The sequence below is a fragment of the Aquila chrysaetos genome, chromosome 5, assembly GCF_900496995.4.
Source record: "Aquila chrysaetos chrysaetos chromosome 5, bAquChr1.4, whole genome shotgun sequence".
NCBI lineage: Eukaryota > Metazoa > Chordata > Aves > Accipitriformes > Accipitridae > Aquila > Aquila chrysaetos.
Genome location: NC_044008.1, coordinates 33,643,659 through 33,663,254, shown reverse-complemented (window position 1 = coordinate 33,663,254; position 19,596 = coordinate 33,643,659). Strand labels below are relative to the sequence as shown.

Sequence of the window (19,596 nt, the reverse complement as noted above, 5' to 3'; positions counted from 1 at the left end):
TCTTTCTCTTTCTGCTTATTCAGGGAGAGACGCTGAAGTTGAATCCCGCCTCTCTTGAGTTCAAGGAGCTCTGGTTTTGTTCTTGTGCTGGCAATTACCTCAATCACAGCAAGTCACCTCACTGCAGATATCCAAATAGCATGAATGAACTTAATAACTAAAATGATCAAACTGAGGAGGTAAATTGAATAATGGCGTTACAAAGTAGTGGTTCACATCTCCTAAAATTGCTTAACCTGTCTCTATTTCCAAACTAATCAGAAAACGCAAAAATGAACATACTAAGATGGCTTGACAAGATGGACAGATAGTTAAAATATGTGAAATTTTCACCTGGTCCAGGAAAAGACCTTACGACACAACTTTAGCTTCTGTCTTAAGCTAGGATCCTATATCCTAGGGATTCCAGGGAATTATATTTAAATGGTCTGATTTTCTGGAGTACTGCAAGCCCCACAAATCTGATGTAAGTCAAATTCAAGGGAAATTTTTATATCTTTAGATGCTTAAAATAATAATATAGGATAGTAAATTCAGATGGTTAAGGTATGAATATTTTGGCTATGACTCATTTTCCTGGAAGGATAAAGCATTTTTCCTATGCATCACTTTCTGAGTGCACATACCTAGATCTTAGTGTCAGCTTCCTTTATTCATCTGATCTTGCTATTGTGAGGCATAACCTGCTATCACAAGACACATTACAGTTTAGAATGCCGCACTGCACAAGGTAAGCATGCAACTTCTGACACTCATAAAGCCAGATTATTTGCCCACATATCATAAGAAATAACCCAATCAGGTTTCTGATACAAGAATCGTAAGGATAATACATCTAAGAATATTACTATTACTCAAAATCAGAAAATAAGCCTTTAAGAAAAACAACAAGCCAATAACAAAACTCAATAAATGAATGGAAAAAGGAGCCTGATGAAGTGGAAACAAAAAAACACTGAGAGAAACATATACCAAGCACCAGAATTTTGCTTATTGAACAATGAGAAGATTTGAACCAACACTGTGAAGAAAGAAATATAGAAGTTGAAGAGGGAAATATTATCAAAGGTGAGGAAAGTGTTTAAGATTAAACTAATCAAACAGCATACCTGTCATTGTACGCTTCAGAAATTTATTTATATGGATGCCATGGAGCTTATTAACTACTGCAGGGAAAAATGTCCCTTACAACTAACTGAAAAAAAAAGCTGTCAGTACCTAAAAGAGTATTACAGTTTCATTGAAGACTACTGGGCTTTTACCATCAACTTCAAAAAGATGAAGGTCAGGTGCTTATTTCAATATACTTATACAGATGTTCTTTTTCACTAGGAAAAGTCAATCGTCTTGAAGGTTAAAGTGGATATCAAACGCCATCGACCACAACTGTTCACAAGCACAGAGTTTTCTTTAATTTTGCAATACCACCAAGACTGCTTACCCTATGCCTGAACTGAAGCTCCTAAATTAATTCCGCTTGTCTAGAAAATGATATGATTTGGGGGTACTACCATGACATATCGCTGGCATCTCCGGTAATAGGGGTCATATTAACACCACATTTTTTTCATAAACATTATTGATATTATTAGCAGTTATAGATTGTTAAATGGATATAAATAGAGATTTTTCTCCAGACCAGAAGAAAATCTGTTAGGAGCTCACAACTCCATTGCATTTAATAAAATAATTACAGTCTCACTAGAAAGTAAGCTTTGCTTCAGTAACAGCCTTGAAACTAGTTAAAGAAACAAAAGCACGTTTCTGGCTTTAGCTCAGTGTTTACTTTACACAAATGCCTTTGCTTCACTGTGCCATTATCCACCAGTAGTGTATGCCATTACTGGAACAAAAGCTCTCATTCCACTAATGTTATTGCTTAAAGAACATATTAAGATGCTGGTGTTTTCATATGGGAGATAGATATCCATACATCTTCCACAAGTAATTACATTACCAGTAATCCTTTTAAAAGGGTGTCTTTGCTCAGTTGCTTTGCCAATAGCTCTAAGCTTGGTTATATGACAATCCCAATTACTCATAGTGTATGAATTGATAACAGATGAACCAGCTAATATGCTGGTGCTCTCTGATCAGTGACAAATTGTAGAACTGAGACCCATCAAAAGAAAAAAACTCTCTTTACAAAGCCCCAAATAGTTTGGGTTTATTTATTACTGAAAATAGTAGAGAGCGCAAAGAATTACTGACCCTGAAAATAGCATGCGTTCCTTTACACATTTTGCAAAGAATGATAATTATCAGGAAATATAACCACTAACTTTTTAAAGAGCTCCAGCATTCATGATGATATAAAAAAGCAGCCTCTAGCTATAGTACAAGCATCTCTTTCATGAAGGATAAAAGCAGTGATATGAAGATATGGAATACAGGCCATATCACGCAATACTCTAATTTGAAGATCTAATAATGCCAGCACATTCAGGCTAAGAAGTTTTGCTAAACACTCAAACACTGTCTGAACTCATTCTGAAGACTACTTCCCATATCATGAATGATGTCAAATCTATTAATGAATAAAAACTGTTAACCTGAGTACTAACACTGCACTTTTCTACGACAGAGTCTACTCCTTGCTCCTGAGATGGTGATTAAAAGTAGCAACTGTCACTGTATCTGCCAGTCAGTGGATATAGACGAAGCAGGAGGCAGTGTGGAGAAGTGTTTTTGGACCATCAAGCAGCAGTACACAGAAAGGCTGTGAATAAATTAAACCAAAAATATAAGCCTCAGGCTCATGTGTTTGAACTTCACTGCAAACATTCTTCATACATATTTAATTGCTCCATTGAGACTGTGACTGTTCTGGAGATGTTCCAGGCATTATTTCCATTCCATTAGTACGCTTGCAGTATGTGTACTCCTTAACCCAAAATGATTGATTCCATAAATGTCTTACCACTTACTGACCTGAACACTAATTGAGGTTGTGTATAGATTAAAAGAGAGTGTATGCTTCTTGAAACCACCCAAAATATAATGTAGTCACTGAAATATCTTGTGGCACAAGAAGAAAGTGGTGCTTTCAACTGAAGACACCAAAATACTGCTTCACAGAAACGTTTCAGGTAGGAAGAGCTGGAAATTATACAACAGGTTGAGAAACTCTGCTAAACAACGCGTTAAACAGAAGTTTAATTCTAAGTACAAAGCCCTACCTTTCTGAAACATAACGCAATCTTTCTTTGAAACATTATTATCACATACCAGATGCTTTCGTCTGTGCTTGCATCTTGTAAATTAATTTGCTTTGGGAGAAGGTACAGATTTTTTTACATTCCATAAAAATAAAACTAAAGAAGTTCAGATAATTTTATCAATTCAACTGCACACAAGGGGAAAAGCTAAATGTTCTTAAGGTTTTTATTCAAACCAAGATGATGTTGTAAAGTGTAAATTATTCTACTATGAACCAAAACTCTTCCTGTTCAAGTTATTAAAGAAGACAAGTATGATTTGCGGCAGCTCAAACCTTAAGTAAGCCACCCCGAGGAAACAATCCTAAAGATGTCCATAAGCACTGCTGGCTTCTGGGTTAACCTGAAAACTATGGACAGTCCTAAACCCTTAGTACTTAAGGCATTAAAATTAAAACAATCTGTATCACAGTTTGAATGAAAAAGGGCTATATTCATAATACACTTCCTCATAACAGAGGTATGTTCAAGCAGCTTGGTCAAGCTTGTATCAGACATTGGAAGAATCCCTGGGAAACACTTAAATTCATGTTATACGTTATTTATAAAGTTTAGAAGCATGAGTATGTTAGACTTCATGTGACAGAATACTGCAGAGAAGCTTAGACAGGAAATCTGAGCCTGCCTTTGAGAGAAGTTTTATCCTGAGAACTAATACACTAAAAGTGACATTGCCATTGCATGTGCTGTCTCCTCCAGATTCTCCACATGAAATTTATTGAACTGAAAGATGATTGTTTCCCACCTAAATTCCAACTCTTTTAACTCAATATATCATTTAAAAGTCAAATAAGATATTTCCAGCTTGTTTACTGTCATTGAAAACACGCCTCACTCTATTTCCTTGCCCAAGAACTATGCTTCGTGCGCTATGCCAATGCGCCTTGAATATTCAATAAATGAGGTCAGGTCAAAGCATGCAAATAACTAGAAGCTGAGCATGTGTCAAGGGCCTTTTTTTTTACTGACACGCTTCTTTTGTGAGCAGCAAATATGCATTTGTAGATGAGAGATTTAGCACATCTCTGTGCCATGTTTTTTTTTAAAGTAGTAATTTCAGACAGTAACATCCCCGGGGAAGAGATTTCACTTGCACTTGGGCTGCACATTGCCAGCACAATGGAGGGCCCAAATGAGTGCATTTTTAATAGCTGTTTGTTTTGAAATAATGGCCATGGGTGGTTGTTTAAAGGAAATTAATTTACTAAAAGTTTTAAAATTATTATCTGTTTCAGTTTACAGTAGAGACACCTTAGGGCACGTCATTATTCAAAGTTCCAACAATTATGTGTAAATTCACATAAAAATTAAAACCATCCCATCTAAATGAAACATAACTAACCAACCAGAACAAGAAAGAAAAGAAAAACAGAAAAATATCCTGTGCATTTTACACATCATGCAGTTCCCCAATGTATGAAAAAGTAGAAAGGCCCAGAAGCTTGCACTGGAGGTAACATAGTCGCACAATCTCAAAGAGAACATTTGTTCAGCCCTGGGAGAAAACTGTATGTAGTATCTTTAAACAAGAAATACCTCCTTCTTTTTATTTTCAGCATATCTTTGAATAAACTACAACTGCCATAGCAAGTCATGAAACTGAAATGAAAACCTCCTCCATTTTAATGTAATATTTTGACAATTTCTTGGCCTTTGTCCTCCCTTACCTTCCCAACTGTAAGATATTCTTTACTTAATGAACTTAAATTCAAATTACTCTACAGCAGAACTAGTGGATTCTGGTAGGGTGTGTAAAAAAGAAATGGGGAAGCAGCGAACTAGAGTATAACGAACAAAGCTTCCAAAAATATGGGCCTTTCTCAAGGCTGAATAGATTTTTTTTCCAACTCTTGTCACTGGCTTTGCCTTACCCCTTCAGCCATCACAGACAAGAAGGGCTGATGCCCCTTCCATTGAAATCCAGAAAGATTTACTCTTTGTCTGCATGAGGAGCAGCACTGTGCTCACCAATGTACCAACACAATCAGTAATACAAAGCAAACAACAGTAAACTGAAGTCAAGGTGTTTTTTTCTTCAAGGAAAAGAACATTCATTTCAGTAGGCAAAGAATCTGAAATGATGGAAAACGTTTAGTTCTGTATTAATAGCATCTTTGTTTACACACTGTTTACTGAAGCTTTTGACTTTGATTAGTCAGTATGACAAATTCATTATGTTCATCATGATAACTCCCTGCTAGACAACGTACCTCAAATAGGCATGGTCTGAAATTTAACTGGTATCTGTTATTGTAGGGACTTAACTGCTAACATGATTTTTTTGTTTCGTTAAAAAAAAATCCAGAAAAGATGCTAATGTATCGAAACATACATTATGAAACCAAGAGCCCTGCAGGGCACCTTTTGTTAAAAATGTTTGCTGTGATTTTATTGACAATTTAATCTACCCTTTGTTTTAGATGGTGTTTTTTCTACTGTCACAATTACAGATAGACAAGATGCAATTATTTGAAATAAAAATATAGCCACAATATTCTCATTATGTTATCCAGCCTAAAAAAGATATTTTAAAGTTGAATGTCTGAATTAAGATAGCTGTCAGCAAATTCTTTTCATTTTACAACCCTACTGATTTTTTTAAAGTAGAAAAGCAATTAAGAAACAAAAGAAATGCTCCTTACATCAAAATGGAAGTTTTATACAGGGACTAATTAGTCATACGTACATTCATACTTATAGTTCTGTTAAGCACATCCTGAGACATTAGTTTTAATTAAGTTTTTTTCATTTTTATTGAAATGGCTCTATTCTGATAGTGGCCATGGGGTGTAAGAATCTGAAGGGGACAGAATGCGATAAGGGGTGAAGTCTGGCAGCATTTAAATAATAATTTCCTGCTCCACCTTTAAGTCCAGTCTTTGCAAAAGACAGAGTCTCATCTGTTTCTGTTAGCCCTAAAAAACTGAATTTGTATGTAACAAGCTATTTTTCTCCTTCTTTTAAAGCATCACCAGTTAGAAGGTAACTCAGCACCAGTACAGCCACATTCTGGTCCCACGCAGTACTCTGGATCTCAAGCTGTGATTTCACTGGAACCATCATTACTCTATTGCTGTTTGCCTGTTTGCACCAGCAGAATGGGTTGACATGGTGGAGAGTTTTGCTAAATTCTATTTGCAAAATTCTGTTGATGCCCAAGACACAGCAGAAGTCATGCCATCAAGGACTATCAGGAAATCAAGAGGAATAAAACTTTTTAATCAAATGCTCGATGGATGACAACTGCTATATCCTCCTGAAACCAGTGGAAGACTAATAATCTCATCCAAAGTGTCCCCAGGGAGCGCGTTCTCAGTCCCCACTGTTAAACAATCCCATTAACATCACTGGAACAGTTTCACTGTGTTAGTGCCTCCAGTTACACATGAAATCCACAGGCCCTAAAACCAGCGAGTTTCCAAACTGATTTTCACGGGGCACAAATCAGTTTCAGAAGGGCTTCTTCACGTGGATCTGAAAGCCAAAGAACACTTGATATGATCAGCATTTCTTGCAGTCCTCGCCATGATAAAAAAAGTTTGTAGTTTTGTGTCTTCCTATGAGCTTTCCAGTCCAGAATGTGTAAATACTCAATATTTACGGGAAGTATGGGAATATGAGAAGGATGATGAGTCAGGTGTTCAGCTAAGTACATTCAGCAAATTCTAAGGGCCAAATTTAAACACGCCATTATGGAGAAATACAGTTTTTAAAAAGTACTCCAGCATTCCAGGAAAGGAAATAATTTAATTGCTTTAATCATCACATTTCTTTTACAAAACTGAATTGATTTTTGGAATCCAGCCATGACAAAGTCTATGAACTCTGGCTGTGAGCACGAGCAGCTGAAGCACTCATTTTCTGCTCTCCATTGAACTCTGTGGGCTTTCAGAGTGCACATCTTGCACAAAACCACCGGCTGAGGCTGCATCTTCTCCACGCAGCACATCTTTGTGCGATGGATTCTTTAAAGCTTCCCCAAAGTGACTTGAGTTCGAGTCGAACTGACCACGTTTTGGGCTATGATTTTGCCAGGCCTCCGCACACTGAAGCAAGGATGCAAGGCAGTGAATTTTTACCTTGATAATCTGAAATCTATCCTTCTGCTGTATGAATAAAAGTCCACATTGTGCATGCTGATCTAATTGCAATACTTGGAACTTCTGTCATGGACTTGCTGTCACAATTATCCGATTATATATTGTTATAATTTAACTTCCAGCATTTTTTTCTGCCTACATGATCCCATAACGCATATTATCTGACAGCTATACTCATCCTACTCTTAGAGTGGACCTAGAATGAGGCCTAGGCTAGCTGTAAATGCTAAAGATAGGAGAAGATGTTTTTGCTAATAACAAATGGATTTATACTGTGGAAGAGGAAGGAAGGGAAAGCACTTAAGCAGAAAGAGGGCACTGACAGAACAAGCAACCGCATCAGTGATCCTGCTGTTCTCCTGGAGAAGCTTCCACGGGGCCTGAGTGGCGGCAGAGGTGTCTCCTGCTCAGCAAGGACTTCGTGGAAAGCAGAGAGAAGGTGCTAAAAGAGGACTTGCTGCAACATCCCTTCTACACTGGCCCTGTGCCTGAACTGAGGATTGCAGCTGCCTATTTCAAAGAAAAGAACTTTTGAAACCTGCTAAGGAACATTTTCATCTAAGAATTAGAGCTTTTCCGTTTTTGGCACAGAATGGGATTTTGTGGAAGTATTTTCATTTGGAAGTACCGTTATTACTGAAACATTGCAGACACTGCACTTTAAGAAGTTTTATTAAAGCTCCACATTGGATAAAATATTTTTAGTAATTGTTCGTGATATACCTCTCTCTCACTAACAGGGATAGAATAAAACCTACTTTTTAAAAGAGGTGAAGATGGGTTGCCATATCCATCCAATTACGAGGGCTATACTTAGGGATCTAGCAATTATGTAGGAATAAAAACAACCTTTTATTCTAACAGGCTATCAGCTACTGAATTGCAAGTAGCTACCAAATATAACTCAAAAAGCTTAAACAGGCAGAGGAACTGGAAAGATATGCTATAAAATACGTATATACGACAGCAGTTCAAAGAATTTAAAGCCAAATCAAAGGTGAAACTCAAGTCTATGGGCCCAAACCAAAACCCCACTGTAGCTAACGGATGATCCTTTTCTCTCTTCAGTGTAACTATCTTTCAGCCAGATTGCTCTACGAATCTTTTTTTACACCCCCGGACATGAAATACTTCCACACTAGAACTTACCAGGGGAACGGTGTTTGTGCAGGGGTGTTAGGAGCTCCCTTCCTCCCCTCTGTTGCTGTCTCGACTGTGTGGTTGTGTGTGTGGATGTGGACGTGCGTGCGTGTGTCCTACTTCAGAGGAGAGGAAAGCTGCCACGCTACACTCGCTCTCCCTCTCTGCCAACCCTTCTCTTATTCATGCAAATACAAGTAAGAAACAACATATGTTTTTGTTTGATCTGTAGGAGTCTCCATCAGAAAAAAACAAATAGGATGAGACCACTTGATGTAACTTGACCGAGACAAATAACAAACCTTCATGCTAAAGTGATCTCACAATTATAGTATTTTTTTTTTAATCCGAGATTCAGAGCTCCCTAACCTTGATTTTGTCTCCCTTGATTGCTTTTCCTTATGAGAAGAAAAGTGAGATGAGGAATGATTTGTCTCACTATTCTTCCTATCACAAATAGAGTCGGGGAGAATGCATGATACAGCCTTTCCAGATATAGACTGGCATAGGCAAGATACAAATTTCTTCCTTGGTAGGTGAGACAGATGGGAGACTTTCACACGCACTCCCTCACATATGGATACGTTCTCTCTCCTCATATATAAGTAATGTCATGCAAAGCATCTACCTCTTATGCAGTGCATTACTAGTCCACGAGTAACATGCTCCATGTGGCCACATGCCGGCGGACCGACTGCATTTCCCAAGATGCTTCTATCTCCTTGGCTTTTCCTAGAAAGGTTTGAAAGGTTTCCAGGGAAAGGTTGAGACAGGCCGTGACGTTAGAGCCACGAATGCTGTCTTGGAAGGCAACCACTCCACAGCTGGCTTAGAGCCCCAGGTTTGCCTTGCCCTTTCCCTCTTGCTTCTTCACACACTGGCAGCGTTTTGGGCTATTGCTGTGTTGGAGGGAGGGAGGAAGGGAAGAAGGAAAAGGACGGACGTGTTCTGCCAGGGACTGGAGTGATTGCTTGTACTGGAAGTCAGTGGGGAGGCAGGAGCATCTTAGAGGAGGACTGAGAAACACTTCCAGCTGAAAACAGTGCTTACTGGGGAGGGCAGATTGATGGGAGAACCCTGAATTACTGACACTGTGGTCTGCATGCACCGAGGAGAGGGGGGAAGGCATCAGAGAATGAGTGCCAAAAATGGGTCTGACTCATGCGGTTGTCAAGCTTCAACCATTCTGGTGAGTCTTGACCACTGTTATTTTTCCATACTAGACACTGTAAAAGCACTCGGCTGTCAAAATGGAAGAGTATTCCTTAGGACATGAACGGGAGAGTTTGTACAGGATCAAACATAGGTTTGAACAAAAACCTTTTGTGTGAATATTTTAGATAATACAATATTTTCATATATATATATAAATACAGTATTTTCAAATATAGTATAGGAAGGTTAAATGAAAACTAAAACTAGGCAGAAACCTTAAAAAACTACCATTTGTATGAAAGAAAGTCCAGTGGTGTGGATTATGATGAGTTATTTTCAACATTTTTTCATGTTAACCAATTGTAATCTTACAGCATAGTTTACCATTAATACCCAGCACAGAAATTAAATAAATGCTATCAAAACCATTTTAGTCATCTCTTGACAAATGGTAATCATACTTCTCGACTGCCAGCCTAAATGTGACAATTACTATTCATGGGCAGTTTTATCCTCTCAGAATATATTTAACAATGTCTGCCCAGATTAGTAGTCAGATTACTCAATATAAATCCTCTATGGAGGACCTTAGCGAATATTTTGTATTGAGACAAAAAGGAAATAGTAAAGAATTTATTTCTTGTCTTGCTTATCCAAATTGAAGTTATTCACTTTGGTTATAGCATAAGAATAAAAGATTTACTGGGAGCAATAATATTGTCAAATATTTTTATGTTCTTTTATACTATTTACCAGGAAATCTGCCTCACCTTCTACATGATTCCAGGTTTCCGTTCAGTAGTCAGTATCTTATCACAAGATAAATTACTTAAATATGAAAGAATGAACAGATGAACTTAAACCCCTCCAAAACAGGGAGAGAATAAAGTATGTGTATCTATATGTATGTATATTAGTAGATATAATTATTTTGTTGTTTCATGCAGTTGTATTTGTGGGACTGCATCACAAAAACCTTTACTCAAACTTAATGAAAGGTTTGTTTTGTTTGGGTTAGTATATAATTTAGGTTGACAAAGCTATAATGTCTAATTAGTTTTTCTCAGTGCAGCCTATAAGAAAAGAATGGATGTTTTAAGAAGCTGTCTTTTGAAACAAATGTATGAACTACGTTCATGTATGTGAAAAGAACACTGTCCAGTGTGCATTTATCATCTTGACTATGGAAGCATAGAATATGGAAATATAACTTATCAAAACAAACACTCAAACAGGTCCATAATAGAAAATCTCTTAAAGAAACTATGTTTTATTCCTGTGTGGGAGACATGGCTATCTATCTTATAAGGAAGCTTCCTCTACTTCCAGGGTACAATGTATTGCCCAATTAAGAATCCTACACAAACCCATGTTTAACACAATCCTCTATAAACATAACATATGTACATGAATTAGTACTCTGTAGCAATTCTGAACAATTAATTTGAATAAAAGCTTTTAAACCTATATTACTAACTTGCTGAATCAAAGTACTGTGATTACTAACATGCATTTCTAAGCACATGTAATATTATTTTTTTATTAAAGAAAGCTAGAGAGATCTTATGGAAATACATACTAAAAGAAGATTATTTAGTTTGCAAAGTCAAACACAGCAAACATAGGGAATCAGAAATTTACAGTTCTCCATATTACTTTATTTCTTCTCCATGTTGGTCTGTGCTTTGTGTTATTTCAGACAAGACTCCTATGCCAAAGACACATTATTGCACCAATCAAGACTGATCATTGTGTACACGTAAAATGAATGTCTAGCCAGGGACACCACGGAAATGGATTCCAGTCTGCTACTTGCATATTCAAACGTTCAGCTTGTATATATTATTCTGTCACCCTGCCTGCAATCAATATTCAGCTGCACAATCCACTGTTGTTTCTACACTCCCCTATTTTGATAAGCTACCTTTGAATATCAATTTTCTCTTCCCTGGTTACACAGACCTCAGCAGCTCTTTTCCTCACTTCCAGTAAACTCGTTTCTTTTTGTTGGTGTTCTGTTTTTCCCTATAGCTAAAAGTTCACATGAAGAACTCTTTCTGTCTTGCTCATTATATCCCCCCATCATCCTCTGTTAGGGAAGTTTTGAGGACAATTAATATTGGAACAGTTTGTCAAGAGAGAGTATTTGGGTCTTGCCTCCATTAACCAAACGGCACACAGCCCAGAGATGTCCTGGTGATTTTATTCTAATTATTATGCTTGATTTTTCACAGGATGTTGTGGGCCACTGCGGAAGACGTTGTAACGAGAAGATAGTGATTTCAGGCACAAACTAGGCAGACGTCAACCTTGGTGGCAGAGACCTGTATGTTAACATGGGCGACGATGGAGCACTGTCGTGGTTTAACCCCAGCCAGCAACTAAGCACCACGCAGCCGCTCACTCACTCCCCCCCCACCCAGTGGGATGGGGGAGAAAATCGGGAAAAAGAAGCAAAACCCACGGGTTGAGATAAGAACGGTTTAATAGAACAGAAAAGAAGAAACTAATAATGATAATGATAACACTAATAAAATGACAACAGCAATAATGAAAGGATTGGAATGTACAAATGATGCGCAGTGTAATTGCTCACCACCCGCCGACCGGCACCCAGCTAGTCCCCGAGTGGCGATTCCCCGCCCCCACTTCCCAGTTCCTGTACTGGATGGGACGTCCCACAGTATGGAATACCCTGTTGGCCAGTTTGGGTCAGGTGCCCTGGCTGTGTCCTGTGCCAACTTCTTGTGCCCCTCCAGCTTTCTCGCTGGCTGGGCATGAGAAGCTGAAAAATCCTTGACATTAGTCTAAACACTACTAGCAGCAACTGAAAACATCAGTGTTATCAACATTCTTCTCATACTGAACTCAAAACATAGCACCGTACCAGCTACTTGGGAGACAGTTAACTCTATCCCAGCTGAAACCAGGACAAGCACGTACCGTGGCATTAGCGTGCGCTGCCTTTAACACCACCACCTGTACGTGAGAGCTCGCTCCTGCGCAGATCTGTAAGCGCGTAATGCTCTCAGCAAGCCTTGGTGTACCAACTGGAAAGCTCAATATTGCACAGGTTTGTTCCCTTGGAAAAATACTGTAAATACTATAAAAACAGACACTCCATAACTATTTACTAAATTAGTTTTAAGTAATTTTTCATGAACTCTCTTAACATTATTCCCTTCCATTTGTAGTTCATTTTTAATGTATTTATTTGTCTGTCCTCTGTCTTAACAAGTCGTTTCCTTATAAAAAGAGACCTTTAGTGTAGGTTGGACTTATTTTGTGTTCCAGGGGAATAAAAAATTATTTGCAAAATAATCAGCCTTCTCACATTGTACTTCTCTCTCTGCTTCCTCTAATATCCAACATTAAAAATAACTACCATTCTGCATTGTCCTATTTATTTAACTTATCACTAGCTACTGCTTCTGGCTTGTCATCAGTCTTGTCCATGATCTTTATTTGGCTTAATTTAACAACCTTTTTTTCTTGTTGCTTCTTTCAAACGCCAGTCCTCTCCTGTCATATGTAATTTGTTTCTCCTAAACCAGCCAAATCATCAACATATCTAAAAAATATCAATCAGCCTATTTCCATTCATGCTGGTAACTTCGCAATAGTGATGGTAACCACAGAGCACTGGAGACAGTTGTTTCTCTACCGCAGCCTCATCTGACTGCCAGGTGGTGCAGATATTTAACCCCCCGTGGGTATCCGTCTTTTGTAACCCACAAACACGTCTGCATCATCCCAGTAATTCCACCAGGGTTCCAGATACTTCATTGCTTTCTAGAAGCCATTTTGACGATACACTTTCTTAAATCTGTAAGAAAGTGTGTTTGCATTTGCATTGTATCACTATGCAATATAACGCAGACCGTAACAGCGTTACACAAAGGTGCCTCTGGATGGTGGAATTAGCCATGAGCAGAGCTGGAAATGACCAAAATGGAGACCTTTTTATATAAAAAAAAAGACAACCCTTCACTGTAAAAAAAGTAGAAGGCACTTCAATGAACTCTTTAATGACGGGCTAGACAAAGGCAAATAGCAAATGGATATTTTTGAGATAGCTGAGTTGTTTGTGGAAGAATTATATCGTGAAGACATTCAAAAGGCAGCCAGAATCCTCAGGAGCAACCAACAACCAGTTGCTGACAATGTTTCCAGGGAATGATTTAAAACAGGAGATGATATGCTAAATCAAAACCTTTGCTAATTAGTTGCATTGGAGAGCTGAAAACATTTCCAAATGAGAAACACAAAGCAGTCACATGATCAGCTGTTATAAACAAGTGGATGGTGCCTTCATCCCCATGACAATCCATCCGTCTTTGGTACGTTCATAGACGTTTTCTAATTTTACCAAGTAAACTTGAAAATAAAAATGACATTAACAGAAAAACAAGTCCAGTGCGTATCTAAAATTTTCATTTCATCAACCACTTTAACCTGTGCATCACATATCTATATTTGGAATAATTAAAATACAGTGCACTGTATTACACTATCTCTGCTAAACAGGTGTGCCACTCGGAAGTGTCCTGAATAAACAGACTTTGGCATACCAGTATCTGTGTAGGACATACTATTGAGGATGCCTCATTTAGGACATTTCAGAAATGAGGCTGCTCACATCACACTGCTTAAGCAAGAATAAATGAAATACAAATACACCACATTATCATGCATAACATTATCAATACTTTAACTCCCCCCTCTATTTTTCCTAGTTAATAGGGGAAAAAAGTCTACTTTTACTGATATCTAACATGCACTATCTAAATAATGTCTCTACGGAATGTAGACTGCTGCCCAGGGCTCTTTTATTTCACAGCTTAAAGCTAAAAGTAAAAGCATTTATGTCACCCTTTAGGTTTTGAAATCCCCATTAAGCATACTCTTTAGTATGAGAATCATGCATGAAAAGAACCATCATTTTTAACTTTATCTCCATTTTAAACTTTTGGTAGGATTTGTTAATGTGAGTATTATTGGAAAGAAAATACAGATTTATAACATTTCAGGCTGCAAGAAGTCAAAACATCTCTCACAACAATATTTAAGTACTTTTGATAGTGTTTTATTGTTCTCCCTGTCTGGCATGTAAATTTGAAATCTCCCTATTATGTCACCTTGCTTTTAACCCTTTTTTTCCATTCTTCCAGTCTTCTTGTGTAATTAAGTTTTTTCTTGACTCTTAACTAATCTCCTTTCCAGTCTTTCAGACAAGGCTATTCTTCAGACAAGGGTAAAAAAATCAATGCTGTTCTAGACTGAGCTTTTCGCTGACTTAGCCAAATGACACTAATCACTGCTAGCCCACTTGCTACCTATTTGAGCATTTTTTTATTCATCTGCTTTACCTTTTTGCCCACCCTGGCACGCTGAGGCAGAATCTTCCTCTGCATGTCCCGCAATGATGACAAGGAGCTCTTTGAGCCCCCCCTCAACCCCCTCTATAACTCAACCTTTTCCATCGCGTTATTTTTTTTGACCTAGCTTTCTAAGATCCCTCTTCCATGCTAGCACTTGTCAAATTATTAACTTCATCTTTAAATTCTGTCATGTCATTAATATATATGATGTATACAAATAATGAATACTACTTCTAACATTAAATAATGGGATTCCCCTGTGTTAACAATGTAGCAGAAAATTATTTTATTTATACCTTTCATTGCACGTTTCTGAGATGATTTCTAAATGTTCAGCACACTCCATGGGGCGTACTAGTTTTCTTAATTGCCTTCAGTAAAGAACTTTGTCAAAAGCCTTTTGAAAGTCCAAATAAATTAGATCAAGCATTTCTTCCTTATCCATTATTTTGATGACATGTTCAAAGGGTTCTAACAGATCAGAGGTTTTCTTTCAGCAAAGCTGCCCTGGCTTCTTTCAGCAAAATTTAATCTAGAGTTTTGCTCGTAATTCTATTATTGATGATGTATTCAATCCATTTAGCTAATACTCACACTTTACAGGCCAGTAGGATTATTCTAGTTTGTTGAAAAAAAGGCAACAAAGCCAAAACAATAGCCAAATTTTAACACTCAGTTTTTCAATAGGCAATTAAGTGCTAGCAAAATTTGCATCGGCTCAGTCCCTTCAGTTCCTTATAAACCTTGTTTGTAGCCAGTCAGCCATCTGATTCTGCTTTCTTTTTAGTCTTTAAATGTCTCTTATTATTTGCTTTAATTGCCTCAATTTAATATAGTATCTCATTTTTACTACTTTAAAAGTATAGATATTTCGTTGCATTTTCTGTAGCAGAATCCATGTAAATAAATCTTTCAACTTCTCTGTAACAATTCCTTCTAAATCTACTCTTTAAAAAATAGCAGGTCTGCTGATATTTTCATGAGGTTTTCTGCTTCTGATGCAGCTGAAAAAAAATCTTTGCAGTTTCTTTCATCTTCAGCTATAAGGTCTTCAGACCGTCTCTTAGACTATACATTTTCCATCTTCCATTTTTCCTTCCACAATTTGTTTTCTGTTTTAACAGCTACAATTTACCTGCAAGAGGCTACATTTGGAGTCAAATAAATGCTTACCTCTCACAATTTTTCCCATGGATTTTAAAATATTTTTCTTAATAATCAGAGGCTGAGTCACCATTCGAAATCCCATTCATGTGTTAATTCAAAGCATTGCTATAATTAATTTCAAGGTCACAAAAGGACACTCACATATCTACTTACCTTAATTACAAGGACTGACAATGGGACATCTAAATATTATCACATGCAGCAAAAATTTTGCAACTCAGATATAAACAGTGTCAAAAACATAATAAAAGAAACCGTATAAATCAATTTTTAAATCATATTTTTACACCAACTCTTTTGATTAGGAATTGTTCACTCATGTACAGCTTTTGTAATGTTTCATTTTTTGCTAGACCAAGTTTCATTTTTTTCCAACCACACATTCCATTTATATTTCTTACTGCCACAGACAATTAGAAGATATATTTTTGGATATTCTATAAAAGGTTCATTTACAATAATTTGATTTTACTAATTTCCTACCAGAATAAAATGATTCTAATGTTTCCTTTCTTCCAGAAAGCTCTGGCAGACTTTCCCCAGTCTGGGTAGGGTTTGTCTTGAAGCATCATATCAGTGACCTGGAGGGAAAGAAGAAAAAATGCAGTTAAACTGGTGTCACAAAAGAAAGTACTAACACAGACTTTAAGAACACTTCATGTATGACACGCCTGCTTCTGTTCTGATAATTTTAATTGTTCGACAGTAGAAAAATAGTATTTCTAGTGTTACTTGCAATCAAGATAAAGTATATTGACCTACATACGTGGCCCTAGAAGTGCACACAACTCCTTGAGAAACAAGGAAACCTGTGGAGATCCAAAGATAAGAAGAGAAGAGGAACTAGTCTAAAAGTTACAGCAACCTGCTGTACATAACTACGTTCCCCTATGGCTACGAAGCTTTCCGGTCCAGCCTGGGAGAGGGGACCCACTTTCCTGAGAGCGGCATCAGCAGAATTTCCACTCTTGAAATCAGAACTGCAGCCAGGGAGTGCAAGCCTGTGAATTAAGCACTATATGCCATTTATAATCTCCTCTCGCTTTCTGGTATCAGTAAGAAAAGCACACTTGGGACTAGAGACACGAAAATCCCTTAAAAGTTGCACGAAATTTAAAAAGTATGAAATATTTATTCTCATTTTCATAATTCCTATCTAAAGAGACCATCTGTTTCTCTGTCCAGAGACTCATATGCATGCACCACTACTGGGTGGAACACTAAAGTAAAAATGACTTTCAGCTAACTGAGGGAGGTGAATACCCCTCAGGCACTTGCACCTTCGGGAAGCTGTGTTTTCATATCCATTTACTTCAAGTTAACTGTACTAAAAAGCACCGAACGTTACATTACAGTAAACTCATCAATTCCATTGTGCAAGAGATTCAGAAGAGTCAAAAACCTGCCCATAGGTAAAGATTAAGAAATAATTGAACAGATAAAGGAAATAGGGGTGAACACCTGCTTCAAAATACAGATAAGTAAAACATTCTTACTATCTGTCATTGGTAGCAGTACACAGTGGAAAATTACAAAACGTTTTGATTAGTCTGAAAATAATCCTTAATAAGATTTCAGAAGGAAATAACTTCAAATTGAAGTCAAGTTTTCCACTACATTTATTTTGATATATAGAGTTTTTAAAATCCAGTTTACCATCCAGAGTGTGAGCTACCACTTTCAATCAACAACATTAACAGTGTTTATCAAAAAGAACACATGGCCCATGATTAAATTAAGGCTACATATAAACTACATTCAACTTCTAAAGTCCAAGTCCATTTGGGGTTAAAAGTGCTCAGCATATTAGTCTGAAGGGCTGGGTCCAAAGGATAATGAATATGTTAAATAAATAGAAAAACACATTCTAGGATTTTATGATTCCATTATGCCTAGCCTGAAGAAAGAACAGATTATATCCTGAAATACCATCTTTACTATTTGTTTTATGTAGGTAATCTTTTCTCAGACCAGCATGCTGGGAGACTTTTTTGTAAAATCCCTATTATCTAAATAAATATTTTGATAAATATTTAATGCTGAACAAGACATCTGTAAAGATTTAATCCACTACTTTAGTAACACCTTTTTCTCTTAGGAAGAGTCTAAGTAGTAATGAATTTTTGCAAAGAAGAACAGATATTTTGAGGGGTTTTATTCAATTTTCAAAATATTTTCTCCAGACACTTTCTAGGAAATACTTATTGTATTTGGCAGAAGGATGCAATCTGCTGCTCTATGACCAATTATTAGAGTAGCATGTTTCATAAGAATGACATTCCAGAAGGAGACATTTTCTGAGGAAAATGGCAAGACGAGGCAGGACATGTTCTTTCTGATATCAGACAGTTGGTCTTTCATCTCCTAGCTTTGGCATTTATTTAAAGTCATATCACCAGATCAATGTCAGGTCGGTTGCAGCTAAATTGGCTGAAGCAGAGACAGTCATTAAAGGGATGCATTCCATAAAGAGAAATCCAATTACCTTTTGCATTAGAGAAATCAAATTCATTTTCTGGTTTGGTCAAGGACAGTCACTGTGGAAAACGGCTCACAGGAGAAAAGCACTCAACACTGTCATAGTGCAAATAAGTTTTAGATACGAACATCAAAAACTCATTGCTGCTGTTAGAATGGTGTTTTTAGAAAAAGAAAAAATTACAAATTTTAATTTAATTTGCACAACTTAGTATAAAGAGATGTGTGAGTGTGTATTTTTTGCGCTCTCTTTGTATTTCACAATGCAATTGCTGGCCAGCAAACATTTCCCTCTGTTTCACAGGACTGTATTTGAAAACACTGCTGATACTCAGGAATAAAAAAGAATTGATCACTTCAGCAATTTTCTGTATGCATGCATCTTACATAATCAAGATAAAATAGGGAAAGCCACTTACAATGTAATTAAGTAATGTATTTTTGTCTTGAACTAAGAGATGCAATATACTTTAATCAATTAATTACACTGCTTCAATACAGAAAGGAATGGCCCCTACATACAGTGACTGTATACGCTTTCATTTTATTTAGTGTCTCATGAGAGAAATGGTTACACTGTATTAAAGTGCAGAACCAAAACTGCATAATACACATTGTCTGACTTCTTAAGTTACACGAATGCCACAGCAAAATATTTTCATTAAAAATTAGCATGCCTTGTATATATTACGGAATCTTAGATTTCACTTTGCCCTATAAAAATCTGACTTTATTAACTACTCCTATTATTCACTTCACATTAACTATGAAGATAACTTATAATAAATTAATAGCAAAATGTTATCATTCCCATTTTTGTTACAGAAAATTAAATTATTGCTTTTGATATGATACACTACAATAATTTGAAAAATGATGTCATATGACATAGAAGAAAGAACCCAGTATTCAAAGTCATATTCAGAGCAAGTAACTTACAGAGACAACAAGTGCAGA

The 19,596-nt window shown here is 36.9% G+C and overlaps 1 protein-coding gene across 5 annotated transcripts in view; it reads right to left on the bottom strand.

Annotated features, from left to right (window-relative positions):
- TMEM117 (transmembrane protein 117) overlaps positions 1 to 19,596 on the bottom strand; it is a 238,258-nt gene that overhangs the window by 64,514 nt on the left and 154,148 nt on the right. For all 5 annotated transcript variants that reach the window (XM_030013218.2, XM_030013219.2, XM_030013221.2 and 2 more), the window contains one exon: positions 16,645 to 16,742. In XM_030013218.2, coding sequence (XP_029869078.1) covers positions 16,645 to 16,742 — 98 coding nt within the window. The remainder of the gene's footprint in view (positions 1 to 16,644; positions 16,743 to 19,596) is intronic.